Source organism: Mustelus asterias, chromosome 1 (genome assembly GCF_964213995.1).
Source record: "Mustelus asterias chromosome 1, sMusAst1.hap1.1, whole genome shotgun sequence".
Lineage (NCBI taxonomy): Eukaryota > Metazoa > Chordata > Chondrichthyes > Carcharhiniformes > Triakidae > Mustelus > Mustelus asterias.
In genome coordinates this window covers 48,342,589-48,363,861 of record NC_135801.1, presented here as the reverse complement: position 1 = coordinate 48,363,861, position 21,273 = coordinate 48,342,589, and the positions used below count along the sequence as shown (strand labels likewise).

The 21,273-nt window shown below is 41.8% G+C and overlaps 1 protein-coding gene across 1 annotated transcript in view; it reads left to right on the top strand.

Annotated features, from left to right (window-relative positions):
• naf1 (nuclear assembly factor 1 homolog (S. cerevisiae)) overlaps positions 1-21,273 on the top strand; it is a 235,343-nt gene that overhangs the window by 196,023 nt on the left and 18,047 nt on the right. The window contains exon 7 of the mRNA XM_078212093.1: positions 19,508-19,559. Within this exon, the coding sequence (XP_078068219.1) occupies positions 19,508-19,559 (52 nt within the window). The remainder of the gene's footprint in view (positions 1-19,507; positions 19,560-21,273) is intronic.

The following is a 21,273-nucleotide window of genomic DNA, read 5'->3' as shown; positions in this document are numbered from 1 at the left end:
GCATAACCCTCAGGAGTATTGGTAGGCAAAGGGATCTGGGTGAATAGGTATACAGGTCACTGAAAGTGGCAGTGCAGGTGGAGAAGGTAGTCAAGAAGGCATACGGCATGCTTGCCTTCATCGGCCGGGGTATTGAGTTTAACAATTGGCAAGTCATGTTGCAGCTTTATAGAACCTTAGTGAGGCCGCACTTGGAATATAGTGTTCAATTCTGATCGCCACACTACCAGAAGGATGTGGAGGCTTTGGAGAGGGTACAAAAAAGATTCACCAGGATGTTGCCTGTTATGGAGGGCATTAGCTATGAGGAGAGGTTGGAGAAACTTGGTTTGTTCTCACTGGAGCGACGGAGGTTGAGGGGAGACCTGATAGAAGTCTACAAGATTATGAGAGGCATGGACAGAGTGGATAGTCAGAAGCTTTTTCCCAGGGTGGAAGAATCAATTACTAGGGGGCATTAGTTTAAGGTGCGAGGGGCAAGGTTTAAAGGAGATGAACGAGGCAGATTTTTTACACAGAGAGTGGTGGGTGACTGGAACTCGTTGCCGGGGGAGGTAATGGAAGCGGATACGGTAGTGACTTTTAAGGGACGTCTTGACAAGTACATGAATAGGGTGGGAATAGAGGGATATGGTCCCCGGAAGCGTAGGGGGTTTTAGTTAAGTCGGGCAACATGGTCAGTGCAGGCTTGGAGGGCCGAAGGGCCTGTTCCTGTGCTGTAATTGTCTTTGTTCTTTGTAGATCTGGCCCACATTATAAAGGAATTTTACTGTTCCATTCACTAGGTACTGCTAACATAGGGAACAGTGGGAGAGTTGCATTCTGCTAGCAAGCTGGTAGCCAGACTACTTAAGGAAACAGATAAAAGCAAATTACTGTGAATGCTGGAATCTGAAACAAAAACAGAAATAGCTGGATAATCTCGGCAGGCTCTGTTCTCTCTGCACAGAGGCTGTCAGACCTGCTGACATTTTCCAGCATTTTCTGTCCTTGTTACTTAAGAGAACACCCGCCGTAGCTGAATCTGAGTGCGTGCCTGTATAGATCCAAATTAAATAACACTGAGCTCGGACTTGATATTTTTGCTGAGAGCAATGATTCTGAGATTTCTACTGTGCAGTCTTGAGTACGAGTAGTATAGTTGATTTCCTAGGCTGTTTTGGGATTAGTCAGTCAATAATGAATAGGTTAGCAGTTTCTTGCTCGAACATTTTTCACAATCATTTGTCGAAAAGATAGAGCACAAATTTCAAAATCTTTATCCGGGTTAAATTTATTTAAGCCTTTTTCAGTAATTTAAACAAATATAATAGAATGTAACATAAGAACATAAGAAATAGGAGCAGGAGTAGGCCATCTAGCCCCTCGAGCCTGCCCCGCCATTCAATAAGATCATGGCTGATCTGACGTGGATCAGTACCACTTACCCGCCTGATCCCCATAACCCTTAATTCCCTTACCGATCAGGAATCCATCCATCCGCGCTTTAAACATATTCAGCGAGGTAGCCTCCACCACCTCAGTGGGCAGAGAATTCCAGAGATTCACCACCCTCTGGGAGAAGAAGTTCCTCCTCAACTCTGTCTTAAACCGACCCCCCTTTATTTTGAGGCTGTGTCCTCTAGTTTTAACTTCCTTACTAAGTGGAAAGAATCTCTCCGCCTCCACCCTATCCAGCCCCCGCATTATCTTATAAGTCTCCATAAGATCCCCCCTCATCCTTCTAAACTCCAACGAGTACAAACCCAATCTCCTCAGCCTCTCCTCATAATCCAAACCCCTCATCTCCGGTATCAACCTGGTGAACCTTCTCTGCACTCCCTCCAATGCCAATATATCCTTCCTCATATAAGGGGACCAATACTGCACACAGTATTCCAGCTGCGGCCTCACCAATGCCCTGTACAGGTGCATCAAGACATCCCTGCTTTTATATTCTACCCCCCTCGCAATATAGGCCAACACCCCATTTGCCGCCTTGATCACCTGTTGTACCTGCAGACTGGGCTTTTGCGTCTCATGCACAAGGACCCCCAGGTCCCTTTGCACGGTAGCATGTTTTAATTTGTTTCCATTGAGATCGTAATCCCATTTGTTATTATTTCCTCCAAAGTGTATAACCTCGCATTTATCAACGTTATACTCCATTTGCCATATCCTCGCCCACTCACTCAGCCTGTCCAAATCTCTCTGCAGATCTTCTCCGTCCTCCACACGATTCACTTTTCCACTTATCTTTGTGTCGTCTGCAAACTTCGTTACCCTACATTCCGTCCCCTCCTCCAGATCATCTATATAAATGGTAAATAGTTGCGGCCCGAGTACAGATCCCTGCGGCACGCCACTAGTTACCTTCCTCCAACCGGAAAAACACCCATTTATTCCGACTCTCTGCTTCCTGTCGGATAGCCAGTCCCCAATCCACTTTAACACACTACCCCCAACTCCGTGTGCCCTAATCTTCTTCAGCAGCCTTTTATGGGGCACCTTATCAAACGCCTTTTGGAAATCCAACAGATTAACAGATTATTAATTCCTCACTGAAGACCGCAAGGTGCCATTTTTACAAAGCTAATGGCAGATCAGCACAATACAAAAAGGAACTTCGGATATTTGCAGGTAACTGTGCATCTGTCCTTTGACTGAGGACGTTGCGATACCATTTGCACATCAGCCTCATTTTATTTTGACAGCAAGTCATGGCCCAGTGATAAAAGCTTGGCATCCTCAGTGCTATAGCACTACCAATGGTGGGAGGACATATTTGCAACACAATGATTTGAGTGTCTTGGTCGATTTATAAGTTGTAAGTTTAATGTAATGTAACACAAGCAAAATGAAGTAACTTGTGTGAACGTTATTAAGTGAGCCACAAAGGGTAGAAAGTCACTTTGTTATGCAAGATCAGGTGACTCACAGGAGATAGACTAAACACTTAATAAAATTCTTATCTTCAGTGAAAAGCTAATATTCAGATATATTAATAAAACTGCAACAGATTTACACAATACATTGGAATATTTTAATGCAAAATAAATTGGTGAAAAACACAATTGCATCAGTTAAGGAACGATTTTATGTTTATGATTATGCAATGAGCTTGGCTTTATGTGCCCTGGATTGTTGATTGCACCCAAAGGTTTGGGCATTCTAATTATTAGCTTGTTTAAATAATATTGAAATTCAACACAATTAGCATTGACATAAGTTAAAACACTGACATTATGTCCAATGTTGAACGAGCTGCATTTAGATTACATATTCATGAGTGTCATAGATGCAAGTGTAATTTATGCAAATTGCTGTATCTCATCTATTGCTGAATCCTTTGAACTTGGATTGCATTTAACTTTAATGAGCTATATATATTTATTTATTTTTATCACATGGTTCTTCGACAGTTCTAAATAGTGAGTCTTTCAGTTTTCTTTCTTCTGGAAACTAGGCAGAAACTAGTAACCATTCTCTTCACTCGTTGACTTTGCAGCTATACAACAAGCACGTGTTTCTTAATGTTGCCAGAATAGGTGCAGACATGAGATTAAGTATTATCCACTTCCAAAGTTTACTTTGTCAACTAAATATTGTATGTCAAAGAACAAAGCACAAAGAAAATTATAGCACAGGAGCAGGCCTTTCAGCCCTCCAAACCTGCCTCGACCATGCTGCCCGACTTAACTAAAACCCCCTACCCTTCCGGGGACCATATTCCCCTATTCCCATCCTATTCATGTATTTGTCAAGACGCCCCTTAAAAGTCACTACTGTATCTGCTTCCACTACCTCCCCCGGCAACGAGTTCCAGGCATCCACCACCCTCTGTGTAAAAAGATAGTGGTGAATTTTGTTTTTTCAGATTGCAGCAAATATACAGTGATATTCCTGATAGGTCAATACTATGGCCACTGCTTTTTCTTGATATATATTAATGATATCTATTGACTTTACGCTGGAATTCTTTGTGCATAATTCATTTTGCTTAAGTTTCCCAGCCTGATGCGACTCTGCTCAATGATGCTGCAGATTCTTGGACAGTAGCTATTTGCAACTCTTTATATGTTTTCATTTGGCTCCTTGACTGCTTTTTCTGTCACCTACTGCCATCAATTATTTTATGTCTGACTTTATTCCATTTGTCATAGGAGGAGTCAAAACAGAGCTTGATTATATATTAACTTCAGAGACTACACCTTGTCCATTCTGTAGTTACGGCTCAATATCCTGAGTTATTTTTAAAATGTCAGTCATTTGGAAGTATGTCAGAAATATTAGATGGTTGATTTTAATGTTGCCGTGAGATCAGACCATCTGTTCATTGTTTGCAACTTCCTGCAGCCTGGACGTAAACCTATGTTTTCCTCCGAGATATATCTGCTGATGTTGACCTATTTCCAAGCATTTTTAAAAAATCTATTAGCTTCTCAGGCTTCTGGACAGTTGTACCGACATTCTTTCATGTGTACTGACCTCATTACACTGTACAAAATTATATTCATGGATGTAAATCGGCCATAGTCCATATTACCCATGTATGTTCGCAGTATAATTTTTGATATATATATATTGTATATACATATGTGTATATTAAAAATTACATTGCAAACATACATGGGTAATATGGACTATTTAAAGAAAATATATCAGAAAGAAAGAAAAAAGTTCACAAAATCAACTAAACAATACAGGACTCAATATTATAATAGCAATGGAGTTCTCCAACTAGGAGCTTACTAGTAAGCTCCTAGTTGGAAGACTCCATGACTGTTGTAATGTTGAGTCCTGTATTGTTTAGTTGATTTTAAGGTTAACTTTTTTCTTTCTTTCTGCTATGTTTCCTTTAAATTCTGTAAAACTGTTGCGATGCCCCTCCTATACCAGCATTCTTGGTGTTTGTCAGTTCATTCCTGCAGATAAACTACTTGAGTCAAGCACCTTGTACAGCTTCCCTAACAGCACTGTAGGTGTGCCTACGCCCAGGGATTGCAACGGTTCAAAAAGGCAGCTCACCGCCACCTTCTCATGGGCAGTTAGGGGTGGGCAATAAATGCTGGCCTATGTAACGACAATCACATGCCATAAAGTAATTTTTTAAAATGCTGAACTCAGACAGATGGGGGAAAAAAAGTCCGAGCCAGTGGCTTGAAAGTTCTGAATATCCTTATCATTTGAAATTCTGAAGGGACTATATAGTATATGGACAACTGACTTGCACTCTTCATAATGTGGAGTTAATCAGGAGAATTAGATTGCTAAACCAGAACAAGCATGAATAGTCTTGACAGACAGCATGGATGTTGAGGATCTAAAAATTAATTTCAGGGAGAGCTTTGAAAGTAGTTAAAATTCTCTTTTCATACCTTGGGCACTGATGGAGCGTTCGGCTCTTTTAAAATCTAAAAAAGCCTCCTTAGAAAAGTGAATAATTCATCAGTCTTTCCATAGAAATGAATTTTAGGAATGTTGATACAAACGTTGCTTCTTCACAGCATCTATCAGTTTAATTACAAAATCGTGACTATCCTAACAGCCAAATACCCCTCAAATAAAATATTTCTAACTGGGATATTGTCACATTATAGAGGAAGGTGAAATCAGGAGCAAAAGGCAATTATATTTAATCAGCCACTCTGTATATGGCTTCAGAACACCAAGCGTTTGACATCTGATATCTGTGAAATTAGAATCATAAAAACCCTACAGCGCAGAAGGAGGCCATTTTAATATATAACATTTATATTCCCCATTCTGCTCCGCAAAATCATTGGGTGCCAGTGTTACCTTCTGTTTGACATCCACTTATAAATTTAATTTGACTCAGGCATTCAAATTACCCTTTGTTTCCCCATTTTCACTTTGATATGGATCTTATTTTATCTATCGTTGGTTTCCTTAATTATTTCCAATTTGCTTTGCATCTAACTTCAGTGATTGATGACCTTTTCTGTTCCTCCTTTAGTTTCTTATAGGCTGCATAAAGTCTTGAATTAGAAGCTCAAAACCTTAAGTGTATTCTGTTGTGGAGTCACTACATTTTGTGGGATGTAGTTAAATGTATGGATAAGACCTAAGGGTTGCATAATGCAAGGGTTGGAGAAAGGGATAGGTAGGATATGAAAGAAGCTTTCCAGTAAATATTTTCAACAATATTCTAAATTAAAAAATAATTAGGGACTTTGTAAACTGTACTTTTATTTGTTTTAAATTATATAATGGAAAAGGTAAATCAAAAGGGAAATGGTACAGTTGGTCTTTTGGTCTTTTTTCATGTTTGTCAGTGAAGATAGAAGGATGTCGGTGTAACTTGGGTTCCTGGTTGGTTCTGGTTCTAAGGAGTGATTTTGAAACCGAAGACTAACCATCCAACACAGTAATGCAACAGGCTGAAATATGCAATTAAAACAAACTGGTGTTTGTAGTCTTGTTATATAATGAGCAATGGATGATAAATGGTATAAAAGTAGACTGTCCAGAAAGATTGTGTAACCACAAGGGAACATGGATCAACTTTCTGTGATGCTGCGCTATGTTTGGATGAGCTAGATATGGTTTTGTTGATTATTTCTAACAGTCCCCAAGTATTTTGTCTGGTCGTGGGTGACATTTTGAATCTGGATCATGCAGTCCTGCTCTGGGGGTGCCTTGGCATTGTAAAGTAACATAGTACAGTATATTTTGAACATGTGCAAAGCCTTAAAATATATTAGTATTAACTTCGAAATTAAATAGCTGGTGTGGGCCACCTGATAGAGGAGAAGTGCTCATTGAAAAACCTGAGGAAGGAGAGCGCATAAGCCACTTTTTTGGTGGTATTGGTGTAAGTTTTAAATTCCAGTTCAATGACACCTTTGAGCTAATCTAATGTTAGTGTCAAAACCAACCCTGGGAAGTGACCTACAAAAATGGCCTATAATTGTTTGAATGAGATAAAGAAGGCATTTAATCTTGCAAATGCTGGATGTCCACCCCCTGGTATCAAATCTAAATAACTACCAGTTTTAAAATGGCACAGCTCTACTGACTGCCATGTTTTGTAAACTGTTGCTGTAGTGTAATCGTATGAGAAGTTACTCAGATAACTTTTCCTCAGCCTGTTTGCAAGACCATGGAACTTGAGGGGATGGTAACAACAGACAAGATGGTTTAGAAAAGTTAACGCAATTGTCATCCTTGGTGTATAAACTTTAAATTTGCATACAAAACTTTTGAAATAGTACATAAGTACTTTGGATTTAAGCTTAATATTGGTTGCCTTGTGGCGATACGTAACTGTGAATGAACTAACACGGATTGTACCTTCAGTCTCATGTTTTTGACTGTGGTATTTATAGAACTATTAACTGAAACAAATGGCTTTGTTCCAGACATCCTAGGGAAAAGGAGCTACATTGATTTTATTTTTGTGTTTCATATGTTCTTTATAAAACAAAATGAATGCTTGGGGGTCAAGTAGTCTAGGGAAGGCAGTGGCTTGGACAAGACCCACGATAGTGCTTGGGCGATCCAGGTTCAAATTCCACCGTGGCAGATGGTGAAATTTGAACTCAATAAAAATCTGGAATTAAATCACTTGTTCCAATAAATCAAAAGGGAAAAAAAACTGGAATTAAAAGTCTAATAATGACCATAATAGACCATTATTGATTGTTGTAAAGAAAACCACCTCGTTCACTAATGTCCTTTAAGGAAAGAAATCTGCTGTCCTTACCTGGTCTGGCCTACGTGTGACTGCAGACCCACAGCGATGTGGTTGACAAATGTCCTTGGGGATGGGCAATAAATGCTGGTCAACCAGTGACACCCACATCACATGAACAAATTAATAATTGAATTAAAAAGTAATTGGAAAGCCATGACTTCTGTGTTATTTTCCACACTCCCCACGGCGTGTTTCACAGTGGAGAGGTGCCCCAGGATTGGCTAGTGGTGGGATCTTCTGGTCCCACTGTTGTCAATGTGGTTTCCTGGTCTATGCAACCTCTGCCGCCAGGAAACCCATAATGGGGACTCGCCGTGGGCAGGACTGGAAGAAAAAACGACCGTAAAATTCAGGCTCTGCTGCCCTGGAGAAAGAGAAGACCACCAGAAATCTCAAAGTGCTTTCCAGTCAATGAAATACTTTTGAATGAAATACTCTTGTAATGAAATGCAACAGCCAAATTGCAGACAGCAAATTCCAATGAGCAATGAATCTGTTTTTGTGATGTTGATTTGAGGGATGAATATTGGTCAGAAGGTCCCTGCTCCTTTCCAAAATCACTTTACACCTGCCACAGAATAGAAAGGCAAGAGCATCAGGTGCACTATGCCTCGGCCTATGCTGTGGCTGCCGCGAAATGAGCAGATCTTTAAATTTCTTCTTCCATGAGATGTGGACATTTGTTGCCCATCCCTAATTGACCTGAGTGCCTTGCCCAGCCCATTACTGTGGCTCTGGAGTTGCATGTAGGCCAGACCGAGTAAGGAAGGCAGGTTTCCTTCCTTAAAGGGGAAATCAATTGACAATACAATTTTTAATTCCAGATTTTCTTTATTGATTTGAAATTACAGCCATGGTGGGATTCAAACCCAGATCCCCAGAGCATTATCCTGGGTCTCGGATTACTAATCCTGTGACAATACCAGTACCCCACCGCCTCCCCGTCTGTATGTTTTATTTTACTGATGGACCAATTTAGTATGATAGAAAGGTGAGTTTAAGACTGAATTTCAACCACTAAATTTTTTTTTTCTTTCTGATTTATTGGAACAAGTTGGAAAGTCTTTGTGCAGGGAGTTTCTATATGGCACAGTTAGCTCAGTTGGTAAATGGTGTCAGCTTCCCCTCATGAGATGATGGGTTCTCAAGATGATGGTTCAGGACCCACATTGGATGGTGATTTAAAAAAAATATTTTATTCAAAATATTTTTTAAAAAATTGTATTTTACCAATGCTGAAATCCTGCAGTATTGGGCGTGTAATTTTGGTTTCCAAGACTCAGTGGCTCTCACACATAGTAATTCGTTGTTGCAATTACAAGAATCTGACTTGAAATAGTTGCTCTCTGAGGAGTTGCAATTTTTTGTGATTAAATTATTTTGTTCTAAAAGAGACAGTTATAGCATAGCAGCTTGTTAAAAAACAATGCATAATTTAGTGACAGAAAGTAAAGCTGTACTTAAAAGTATCTCTTGCTTTAAAAAGCATGACACTGGCATTGCATCTGTGCAGGAAGAGCTCCCCTCCTGTTTTGTGGCACAGATAAATGCAGTCCTTTGTAATTATGCCATGGGTATCTGTTTTAAATGCCGACCTGAGAAGAGAGAGTTTTGGTTTAACATCTCATCTAAAAGGTAACACCCTTGACATTGCAGCATTCCCTCAGGACTACACTAGGGTATTAGCCTTGATCTTTGTTTAAATCCTGTAGTGGCACTTCAACCCACAACCTTAGAGGCAGACTATCTAGAATCATGGAACTATACAGTGCAGACTGGATGGCCCTTCGGCCCATCCAGTCTGCACTGACATATTAGAAACACTTGAACTCCTATCTAATCCCATCTAGCAGCACTTGACCCATAGCCCTGAACGTTATGACGTGCCAAATGTTTATCCAGATACTTTTTAAAGGATGTGACGCAACGCATTTTTACCACTCTCCCAGGCGTGCATTCCAGACTGTCACCATTCTCTGGGTAAAAAGGTTTTTCCTCACATCCCCCCTAAATCTCCTGTACCTCACCTTGAACCTATGTCCCCTTGTGACTGATCCTTCAACTAAGGGGAACAGTTGCTCCTTATCCACTCTGTCCATGTCTCTCATAATCTTGTACAGCTTGATCAGGTCGCCCCTCAGTCTTCTCTGCTCCAACAAAACAACCCAAGCCTCTGCAACCACTCAACTCAAACATAACTTACCTGATTTTGTAATCTATGCCTCGATTGATAAAGGCAAGTGTCCCATATGCCTTTTTCACCACCCTACTAACATGTCCTTCTGCCTTCAGAGACCTGTGGACAAACACGCTAAGGTCCCTTTGTTCCACAGAACTTCCTAGTGTCCTGCCATTCATTGAGTACTTTCTTGTCAAATTACTCCTTCCAAAGTATATCACCTCTCACTTTTCAGGGTTAAATTCCACCTGCCACTTATCTGCCCACTTGACCATTCTGTCTATATCTTCTTTTAGCCCAAGACACTCTGTCTCACTAACCACCCTTCCCATTTTGTGTCATCCGCAAACTTATTAATCCTATTCCCCACATAATCATCTATGGCATTTATATAAATGACAAATAATAGGGGGCCCAACACAGATCCCTGTGGTACACCACTGGATGCTGGCTTCCAGTCACTAAAGCAGCCTTCTGTCATGACCCTCTGTCTCCTATAACTGAGCCACTTTGAATCCACTTTATCAAATTATCCTGTATCCCATGTGAATTTACCTTCTTTACAAGTCTCCCATGTGGGACCTTGTTAAAGGCTTTGGTAAAATCCTTATAAACTACATCGACTGCACTGCCCTTGTCTACACACCTGGTCACCTCAAAACGTTCACTCAAATTTGTTAGGCATGACCTCCCTCAGACAAAGTCATGCTGACCTGCCTGATCAAGCTTTGCCTCTCCAAGTGGAGATAGATGCTCTCTTTCAAAATTTTCTCCAATAGTTTCCCTACCACTGACGTGACACTCACTGGTCTGTAGTTCCCTGGTTTATTTCTGCAACCCTTCTTAAATAGCGGAACCACATTTGCTGTTCTCCAGTCATCTGTCTCCAGTCATCTGGCATCTGCCCCGTGGCTAGAGAGGAATTAAAATTTTGGGTCAAAGCCCCTGCAATCTCCTCCCTTGCCTCCCACAGCAGCTGAGGGCACAATTTATCTGGACCTGGAAATTTATCCATTTTTAAGCCCGCCAACACTTCCAATACCTTGTCCTTCCCTATGTTAGTTTGCTGAAGAACTTCACAGTCTCATTCTCTTGGGTGTGACGGATGTGAAATATTCATTCAATGCTCCACCCACAGATTGCCCCCTTTGTCCCTAATGGGCCCTATTCTTTCCCTGGTTATCCTCTTCCCATTGATATACTTACAGAATATCTTGGGATTTTCCCTACTTTTACCAGCCAGAGCTTTCTCATGCCCTCTCTTTGCTTTCCTTAATTGCTTTCTTAAGTTCCACCCTGCACTTTCTATACCTCGCTAATGCCTCCACTGATTTACTTCCCTTGTACTTGTTGAAAGCCTTTCTTTTCCTCCTTGTTGTATCCTGAATATCTCTGGTCATCCATGGTTCTCTGGGCTTGTTATTCCTACCTATCACTCAAAAGGGAAATGCTGGGCTTATGCCCTTCCCATTTCCTTTTTGAATGGCCCCCATTGCTCTTCTGTAGATTTCCCCATTAGTAGCTGTTCCCAGTACCTTGGCCAGATCCTGTCGTCTTTTAATAAAATCTGCTCTCCCCCAATCCAAAACACTTTGTTTGTAGCTTGTCTATTTCCTTGTCCATAACAAAGAACAAAGAACAGTACAGCACAGGAAACAGGCCCTTCGGCCCTCCAGGCCTGTGCTGCTCCTTGGTCCAACTAGACCATTCACCCATTTCCTCGGGTGAATGGAGCGGTAACGAGGGGGCATAACCATAGGGTTCATGGTGGGAGATATAGGAAGGATGTCCGAGGTAGGTTTTTTACTCAGAGAGTGGTTGGGGTGTGGAATGGACTGCCTGCAGTGATAGTGGAGTCAGAAACTTTAGGAACATTTAAGAAGCTATTGGATAGGCACATGGAGTACTTCGGGATGATCGGGAGGAAATAGCTTGATCTGGGTTTCAGACAAAGCTCGGCACAACATCGTGGGCCGAAGGGCCTGTTCTGTGCTGTACTGTTCTATGTTCTATGTTTGTATCCCTCCATTCCCAGACTGCTCATGTGACTATCCAGGTAAGTCTTAAACGATGCCAGCGTGTCTGCCTCCACCACTCTACTTGGCAGCGCATTCCAGGCCCCCACCACTCTGTGTAAAAAAACGTCCCTCTGATATCTGACTTATACCTCGTCCCTCTCACCTTGAGCCCGTGACCCCTCGTGATCGTCACCTCCGACCTGGGAAAAAGCTTCCCACTGTTCACCCTATCTATACCCTTCACAATTTTGTACACCTCTATTAGGTCTCCCCTCATTCTCCGTCTTTCCAGGGAGAACAAGCCCAGTTTACCCAATCTCTCCCTCATAGCTAAGACCCTCCATACCAGGCAACATCCTGGTAAACCTTCTCTGCACTCTCTCTAATGCCTCCACTCCTTCTGGTAGTGAGGCGACCAGAACTGGACGCAGTCCTCCAAATGTGGCCTAACCAGTGTTCTCCACAGCCGCAACATCAGACTCCAGCTTTTATACTCGATACCCCGTCCTATAAAGGCAAGCATACCATATGCCTTCTTCACCACCACCTCCACCTGTGCTGCCACCTTCAAGGATTTATGGACTTGCACACCTAGGTCCCTCTGTGTTTCTATACTCTTGATGGCTCTGCCATTTATGGTATAACTCCCCCTTACATTAGTTCTTCCAAAATGCATCACTTCGCATTTATCTGGATTAAATTCCATCTGCCATTTCTCTGCCCAATTTTCCAGCCTATCTATATCCTGCTGTATTGTCCGACAATGTTCATCGCTATCCGCAAGTCCAGCCATCTTCGTGTCATCCACAAACTTGCTGATCACGCCAGTTACACCTTCTTCCCAATCATTTATATATATCACAAATAGCAGAGGTCCCAGTACAGAGCCCTGCGGAACACCACTGGTCACAGACCTCCAGCCGGAAAAACACCCTTCGACTGCTACCCTCGGTCTCCTGTGGCCAAGCCAGTTTTCTACCCAACTCGCCACCTCTCCTTGTATCCCATTAGCCTGAACCTTCTTAACCAACCTGCCATGAGGGACTGTCATCAAATGCCTTACTGAAATCCATATAGATGACATCCACGGCCCTTCCTTCGTCAACCGTTTTTGTCACTTGCTCAAAAAACTCCACCAAATTTGTAAGGCACGACCTCCCTCTTACAAAACCATGCTGTCTGTCACTAATGAGATTGTTCCATTCATGTTGTGATCGCTATCATTACAATGCTCCCCCACCACCACCTCAACCACCTATCTGGCTTCACTCCCCAGAATTATGGACCCTCCATATATTGATTTTAAAAGTTCTCCTGTACGCATTTCAAGAAATCTACTCTATCCAAGCCCAACTGGGATGTATATCCCAGTTAATGTTGGGAAAGTTGAAATCACCTACTATAATAACCCGATTGTTACTGGTTTTACACACCACCTCAAACTGATCACATATTTGCTCCTCAATATTCCTCTGACTATCTGGGGGTCTATAAATAAACACCTAACAATGTGGCTGCCCTTTTTTTAATTCCTAAACTCTACTTACAAAGCTTCATTTGATGCCCCCTCCAAGATATCATCTCTCCTTACTGCAGTTGCTGACTCCTTAGCTAATAATGCAATACCCCATCCTCTTTTACCTTCTCCCCTGTCTCGCCTGAAGATTCTATATCCTGGGACGTTGGGTTGCCAATCATGTCCTTCCTTCAACTATGTCTCTGTGATGGCTACTATGTCACACTTCCATGTGTCAATCATTGCCCGCAACTCATTCATTTTGCCTGCAATACTCCTGTCGTTAAAGAGACCATCCAGCCTTGCCTTATTCCCTTGAAACTTAATACAGCTGCACTCCCTCTGACTTGTTTGTTCTGCTGTATGATTCCATGCCCTTATTCTGCTAACAGTCTGTGTCACCTCCCCCTGCCAAATTAATTTAAACTCCTCCCCATAGCACTAGCAAAATGTCCCGCAAGCATGTTAATCCCATTCTGGTTCAGATGTAGACCGTCCCATTTGTAGAGGTCCCTCCTTCCCAGGAAATGGTCCCAATGATCCAGGAATCTAAAACCCTCCCCTTACATCAACTCTTAAGCCATTCATCTGCACTTTCTGTGCTTGCTAATACATGGCATTGGGAGTAATCCCAGATTACAACCCAAGAGGTATTGCTTTTGAGTCTACTGCCTAACTCCCTGAATTCTTGATGCCAGACCTCATCTCTCTTTCTATGTATGTCATTGGTACCAACATGTACTATGACTTCTGCCTTATCACCCTTCCTCTTCAGAATGCTCTGCAGCCGTTCAGTGACATCCCAGACCCTAGCACCAGGGTGGCAACAACCAGCACCGCCCTCAGCCTCCAAAATGGAATACAGATTTGCGAGCGAGACCCCAGGAGCGACACTCCTGAACTACCTGCCTACATCTCTTGGACTGCCTGATGGTCACCCATTCCCTTCCTTCCTCAAGTCCCTTCAGCTGTAGTGTGACCACCTCCCTAAATGCGCTACCAACAATGCTCTCAGACTCGCAGGTACTCCACAGTGTCTCCAGCTGCTATCAACTGAGCCATGACTGACACTCAGTGTAACATGGGAGAGGCAAAAATACTGCGGGTGCTGGAAAAACTCAGCAGGTCAGCATCTGTGGAAAGAGAAAGAACGTCCAATATGACTCCTCTTCTGAATGCTCCCAGACCTGATGCATTTTTTCAACACTGTTTTTATAACAAAAGAGAGGTCTTGGCCATATGCAGATGCTTTTACTGATGTTCATTTGGTTGAAGGCAGGCAAAAAGTGTGTTGGCTTAATGTATTTACACTGCAAATTCCAGCAGCAGAATCACTGACCCAGTTTTTTGGTGTTTTCCATAGTTCTGCCAGTGTGCCAGTCTCTGCCAGCTTTAGGAATGCCTTGTTATGAGGAAACTAACGTAATTGGTGAAAACAGCTTCTCCCCTGCTGCCATCAGACTTTTGAATGGACCTACCTCACATTAAGTTGATCTTTTTCTGCACCCTAGCTCTTTAACCTGTGCTCAACGCTCTCTCCACTCACATTGTCTGTACCTTTGAGGCTTGGTTACCTGTAAAGACTCACATTCCAACCATTATTTTGTAAATTGAGTTTGTGTCTTTATATGCCCTGTTTGTGAACAGAACTCCCACTCACCTGATGAAGGAGCAGCAAGCTCTGTTACACTATATTTTTTTCCTTTTCGATGTACACTGTGCTTTGTCTGTATAGCGTGCAAGAAACAATACTTCTCACAGTATACTAATGCATGTGACAAATCAAAGAATGATTGGAAAGCAGTGCTTTGGAGACACTCTGTTTTAATATTTCCAGTAAGAAGTCTCACAACACCAGGTTAAAGTCCAACAGGTTCATTTGGTAGCAAAAGCCACTAGCTATCGGAGTGCTTGCTGCTCCTTCGTCAGGTGAGTGGAAGTTCTGTTCATAAACAGGGCATATAAAGGCACAAACTCAATTTACAAAATAATGGTTGGAATGTGAGTCTTTACAGGTAATCAAGTCTTAAAGGTACAGACAATGTGAATGGAGAGAGTGTTGAGCACAGGTTAAAGAGATGTGTATTGTCTCCAGACAGGACAGTTAGTGAGATTTTGCAAGCCCAGGCAAGTCGTGGGGGTTACAGATAGTGTGACATGAACCCATCTGTAACCCCCACGACTTGCCTGGGCTTGCAAAATCTCACTAACTGTCCTGTCTGGAGACAATACACATCTCTTTAACCTGTGCTCAACGCTCTCTCCACTCACATTGTCTGTACCTTTGAGGCTTGGTTACCTGTAAAGACTCACATTCCAACCATTATTTTGTAAATTGAGTTTGTGTCTTTATATGCCCTGTTTGTGAACAGAACTCCCACTCACCTGATGAAGGAGCAGCAAGCGCTCTGAAAGCTAGTGGCTTTTGCTACCAAATAAACCTGTTGGACTTTAACCTGGTGTTGTGAGACTTCTTACTGTGTTTACCCCAGTCCAACATCTCCACATCATTAATATTTTCATACATTGTATGTGGGTATTGCTGTGTTTATTGCCCATCCCTATTTGCCCTTGAGAAGGTGGTGAGCTGCCTTCTTGAACTGCTGCAGTCCCTGTGATATAGGTACACCCACTGTACTGTTATGGAGAGAGTTCCAGGATTTTCGACCAGTGACTGAAAAGGTGGTGATATCGTTCCAAGTCCGGTGAGTGGCTTGTAGTGAGGAGAACTTGCAGATAGTAATGTTCCCAAATGTTTGCTGCCCTTATTCTTACAGATGGTTAACAGTTTGCAAGGTGCTGCCTGAGGATTCTTGGTAAATTCCTGCAGTGCATCTTGTAGATGGTAGATGTGCATTGGTGGTGGAGGGAGTGAATGTTTGTGGGTAAGGTACCAATCAAACAGGCTGCTTTGGGGGGTGGGGGAGACAGTGCATTATTGATGCAGGATTCCTAGCCTCTGTATTTATATGGTTGGTTCAATTTCTGATCAACGTTAACCCCCGGGATGTTGATAGCTGCTTCACAGCTCCAGGGACCTGGGTTCGATTCCCGGCTTGGGTCACTGTCTGTGTGGAGTTTGCACATTCTCCTCGTGTCTGCGTGGGTTTCCTCCGGGTGCTCCGGTTTCCTCCCACAGTCCAAAGATGTGCGAGTTAGGTTGATTGGCCATGCTAAAATTACCCCTTAGTGTCCTGGGATGTGTAGATTAGAGGGATTAGTGGGTAAAATATGTAGGGATATGGGAGTAGGACCTGGGTGGGATTGTGGTCGGTGCAGACTCGATGGGCCGAATGGCCTCTTTCTGTACTGTAGGATGTCTATGTCTATAGTGGGCAGTATTCAGCAATGGTAATGCCATTGAATGTCTCAGAGTGCTGGTTGGAGATAGTCATTGCCTTGCCACTTGTCAGCCCAAGATATTGTTCAGGTCTTGCTGCATTTGGAGATGGATTGCCTCAGTACTTGAGGAGCCGCTGAAAATTGTGCAGTTATCAGTGAACATCCCCACTTCTGACCTTATGGGAAGAAAGACATTGATAAAGCAGCTGAAGATGGTTGGGCCTAAGTCACTACCCTGAGGAACTCCTGTAATTATGTTCTGGAGCTGAGATGATTGACCTCCAACAGTCACAGCCAACTTTCTTTGTGCCAGTATGACTCAAACCAATGGAGAGTTTTCTTCCGATCCCATTGATTCAGTTTTGCTCAGGCTCCTTGATACCATACTCAGTCAAATGCTGTCTTGATATCAAGTGCAGTTACTCTTAGCTCACCTCTGAAATTCAGCTCTTTTGTCCATGTTTGAACCAAGGCTGTCATGCGGTCAGGGGCTGAGTGACTTTGGCAAAATCCAAACTGGGCATCGCTGAGCAGGTGCTGCTTGATAGCACTGTTGATGACCCATTCCATCACTTTACTGATGATCAAGATTTGACTGATAGGGCAGTAATTGGCTGGGTTTGAATTGTCCTGCTTTTTGTGTACAGGACATACCTGGACAGTTTTCCACATTGTCGGTTAGGTGCTAGTGGTGTAGTTGAACTGGAACAGCTTGGCTCGCGGTGTGGCAAGTTCAGGAGCAGAAATCTCCAATACTATTTTCAGAATATCATCAAGGCATTTCTTGATGATATGTGGCATGCATCATGAAGACTGGCAGGGTACATGTATTTCGGCATGTCAGACCCAGCTGATCTAAAAGTATGTAGAACAAGTAAATTTGAAAAAAAAGTTGATGGGGATAAACGGGTACTGAGATATGTTTCTGACAAAATGATTTGAGAGATGTGATGAGATTGTCAACTAGCAAGACCCAATGTCTTTCCTGTTCTTAAACATATCTGTAATTTTATAAATTAAAATGTAAATTAAACCAGTCATGGCAGAAAATGAAAACTTTAATATCAAGTTTGTTTGATATAATAACGACTAAGGACTGTGACTTTATAATTATCAGGAAAGACTGAACAGAGAAAAGAGAAGGTGGAGAGGATGGTCTTGAAAATTATGTCTGGGTTTGGTAGGATAAATGTGGAGAAGATGTTGCCACTTGTGTAGGAAGTCTGAAATGAGGAATAGGAGAAACCTCTTTAGGGAACGGCATGGTGGCACAGTGGTTAGCATTGCTACCTCACAGCCTCACCTGAAGAAAGAGCTTGAGGCTCCGAAAGCTAGTGCTGCCAAATAAACTTGTTGGACTTTAACCTGGTGTTGTGAGACTTCTTACTGTTCAATTCCGGCCTCAGGTGACCTGTCTGTGTGGAGTTTACATGTTCTCCCCATGGACTCGCAATGTCAGCTAAAGATCATCTCTCCTTCCAGATGCTGCCAGACCTGCTGAGATTTTCCAGCATTTTCTCTTTTGGTTTCAGATTCCAGCATCCGCAGTAATTTGCTTTTATCCAGGGTGGGATTGTTGTCGTTGCAGGCTCGATGGGCTGAATGGCCGCCTCCTGGACTGTAGGAGTCTATGTTCCTATGGGGGCGAAGTGAATGCAAAATTTGGGTGGTTGAGTAAATTACCTAAAATGCCTTTAAGAGGAAGGTAGGTAAGTATATCGGGGAGGAAAGAATCCAAAGATATGCTAAAAAGCATTGATCAAATAGAGTACGAGGAAGCTCGTGCAGAGCACAGAGACCAGTTGAGTTTGAATGGCCTGTTACTATGTTACAAATTCTATCTAAAAGTTATAGCAAAATAAAAACCATTCATATATATTGCTGGGGCACTTTTAGGTTCATAGAATTTAATTTAGTTTGATGTAGAAAGGAGCAGAAATTAATTTTGTGCTGAAGCTATTGTGAAAGCAGTATTAGAAAGCAGTCAGGATAATCATTGCCAGTTTTTTTGACATATGATAGCTTTTTTTTCTCCAGCTTTGTGAGGCAGCACCATTGTGTAAACAGTTTCATAAATCTATCTGTGTGACAAAATACTTAGTCCCAGAATCCATGAATGGTGTAATGTTTGCTTGGAAAAAGTGCCTCTATAAATCTTGTTTTTTTTTAATTGTTGCTTTTCTGTCTCGTGTTCCATTGCACAAATGTAGATTAAAAGTTCACTTAATAATGCAGAGATGACTGGGATTTCTTTTAGAATCTTGTTAGACTGTCAACGCACATTACCATATGTCAGTGACACAATAGTTTCAAGCAAATTTTTTTTCTTTCAAAGCAGTGTTGCAGTTGAATATGCTACATCATTAATTGAGTACTCAATTAGGAATTAATGCGCTTAAAAATTCTGTATTTGAAAGAGTTTATTTATGGATAGTCCTACCATCGAACCTGGCCTTTTAACATATTAAGACTATATTTGTTTTTGTCATCCCATGAACCAGTTCCTTTTTTCCAGCAATTATCTCATTTCCTCTTAAACTAATTTGTGGACTCCTTATTTCAGTAGCCATTTATGGCAGAGAATTTTGGGTGCTAACCAACCTCTTCAAATCTTTTTTCCCCCCTAATCTGACCTTTAATTCTAGACGAAGTCACATAATGGGGTTACAATAAGGAGTTCATTTTAGACACGCTTAATGTTTTTGATAGTGGTGTTTAATGTTTTTTATTAAATTTAAGAACTTTTTTTTAAACAGAGATAAAGGTTCAGATGCATCATGGAGAAATGACCAGGAGCCACCAACTGAGGTGAGTTGATTCCAGTTGATTGTTTCTTCCCTGGTTTGTTCCAGCTCAGTAAACTTATTGTGTGACTCAAGGTAAAGGCATAAAAATATCACCAATCACCCTTCAGAAACTATTTATCCTTCATGAGCTGTGTAGATCTATTAAGGGACAGGTCAACACAGACTAAAAGATCAGCATATCTGATATTTATTGTTCTCCGACAGCATGTGTCTTAAAACAAATAAGACAACAAATGAATCATCATTGCATTTTGTTCTTATTTGTTATTGCTTTTTTAAAGTTTTGTTTGACCAAACGTCATCTAATTGAGGTTTTATTTGTGACTTTATGCCTAACGGTAAAATGCATGAACATATTAGGAATTTTTATTGAACCATTGCGTTGTTGCTGTATAAGGTTACCCCTGGCTACTCTTTTCTCTGCAAACAATCATCTTAAACTACTTTCTCCTGTCTCCACCAGCAAGTGTGAAGAGGTCATAGACTTACTTGTCACCAAGATCAAGACAACGTGATCAAATGGATTTGCACACCCCTCCCTTCAGCTAGTCCATTGAGCCAAATTTCCTCTAAGGCTCCTTCCTGTTGCCTTTCGCTAATTTCCCTCTTGAGATCATGACAGCCTCATGGCCTCATGGGACACACTTCCTGTTCCCTTGACTATTTCTACCAAGCTACTGACTACCCACCTTTCCTTCCTTGTTCCCATGTTAACTAAGATGGTTACTGGTTCTCTCCTCTGCTTCAAACCTGCCATCACACTTTCCTCCCAAAAGCAACCCTTCCATCCTTGCAAGCTATTGCCCCATCTCCAGTCTCATTTAATATATTGTCATTTCCCAAATCCATTCTCAGCTTTTCTGGGGCTTGTTTGAATCCCTCCAAAGGGGTGGATCGTCCTCCAAATTCCCACTATTGCAATGATGGAGGGAGGACAATGGAGACTCCACTCCCCAGCCTTCCTTTCACATCATATGCTTCCCCCACCTCCCAACCCCTCTGAGAAGGCTAGTTAAATCCAACCCAGCATGCAGTTTTACTGCAAGGACACTTTGCTGTTGCTTTTTTCATATTACTCGATCAAGCAACATGATTCTTTGTTGAATGATCTCAATGAACATTACAATGACACACTGCAATTTTACTTTAAACAAACAACAGTTAACAAGTATGCTGTGAATGCACACATCAATATAAAATGAGGCATAGCTAGTGTCCCACAGCTAAATTTATCTGCCATATCTCACTGTTCCTATCATAGATTGAAACGTAAAGTATTAGATTTTTGTAGTATTTTGAAATCTTCATTATTATCATTACAATCCCTGCACCTAAAGGAATGATTTCTGATCATTTTTGCCTTGGTAACATGTGCATCCGCAAGACGACCATTGGATTGAATGGACAATCAAAAGTGGGTACTTTTGTAGTATTCCTCGTCAGTTCATTAAAGAGAGCAATTACATGTGGCTACCAATTAATTTAATGATGTCGCAGCCTAAACAATTAATATTCGCATGATTAGATCGTCTCTTGTGCTGGGCCTTGTTAAATTAAGATTAAGAGTATTTATCATCATCAGTTCAAATATGATGTCTACTCAGCATTGAGTTTCTGCATGGATTTTCATGTGATTGAACTGGTTGTTTCTTGACCGCAGATGTTTGGGCACATGGGGCAGGATGTCCCATGAGGTAGTGGGATCTGGAGTGCAG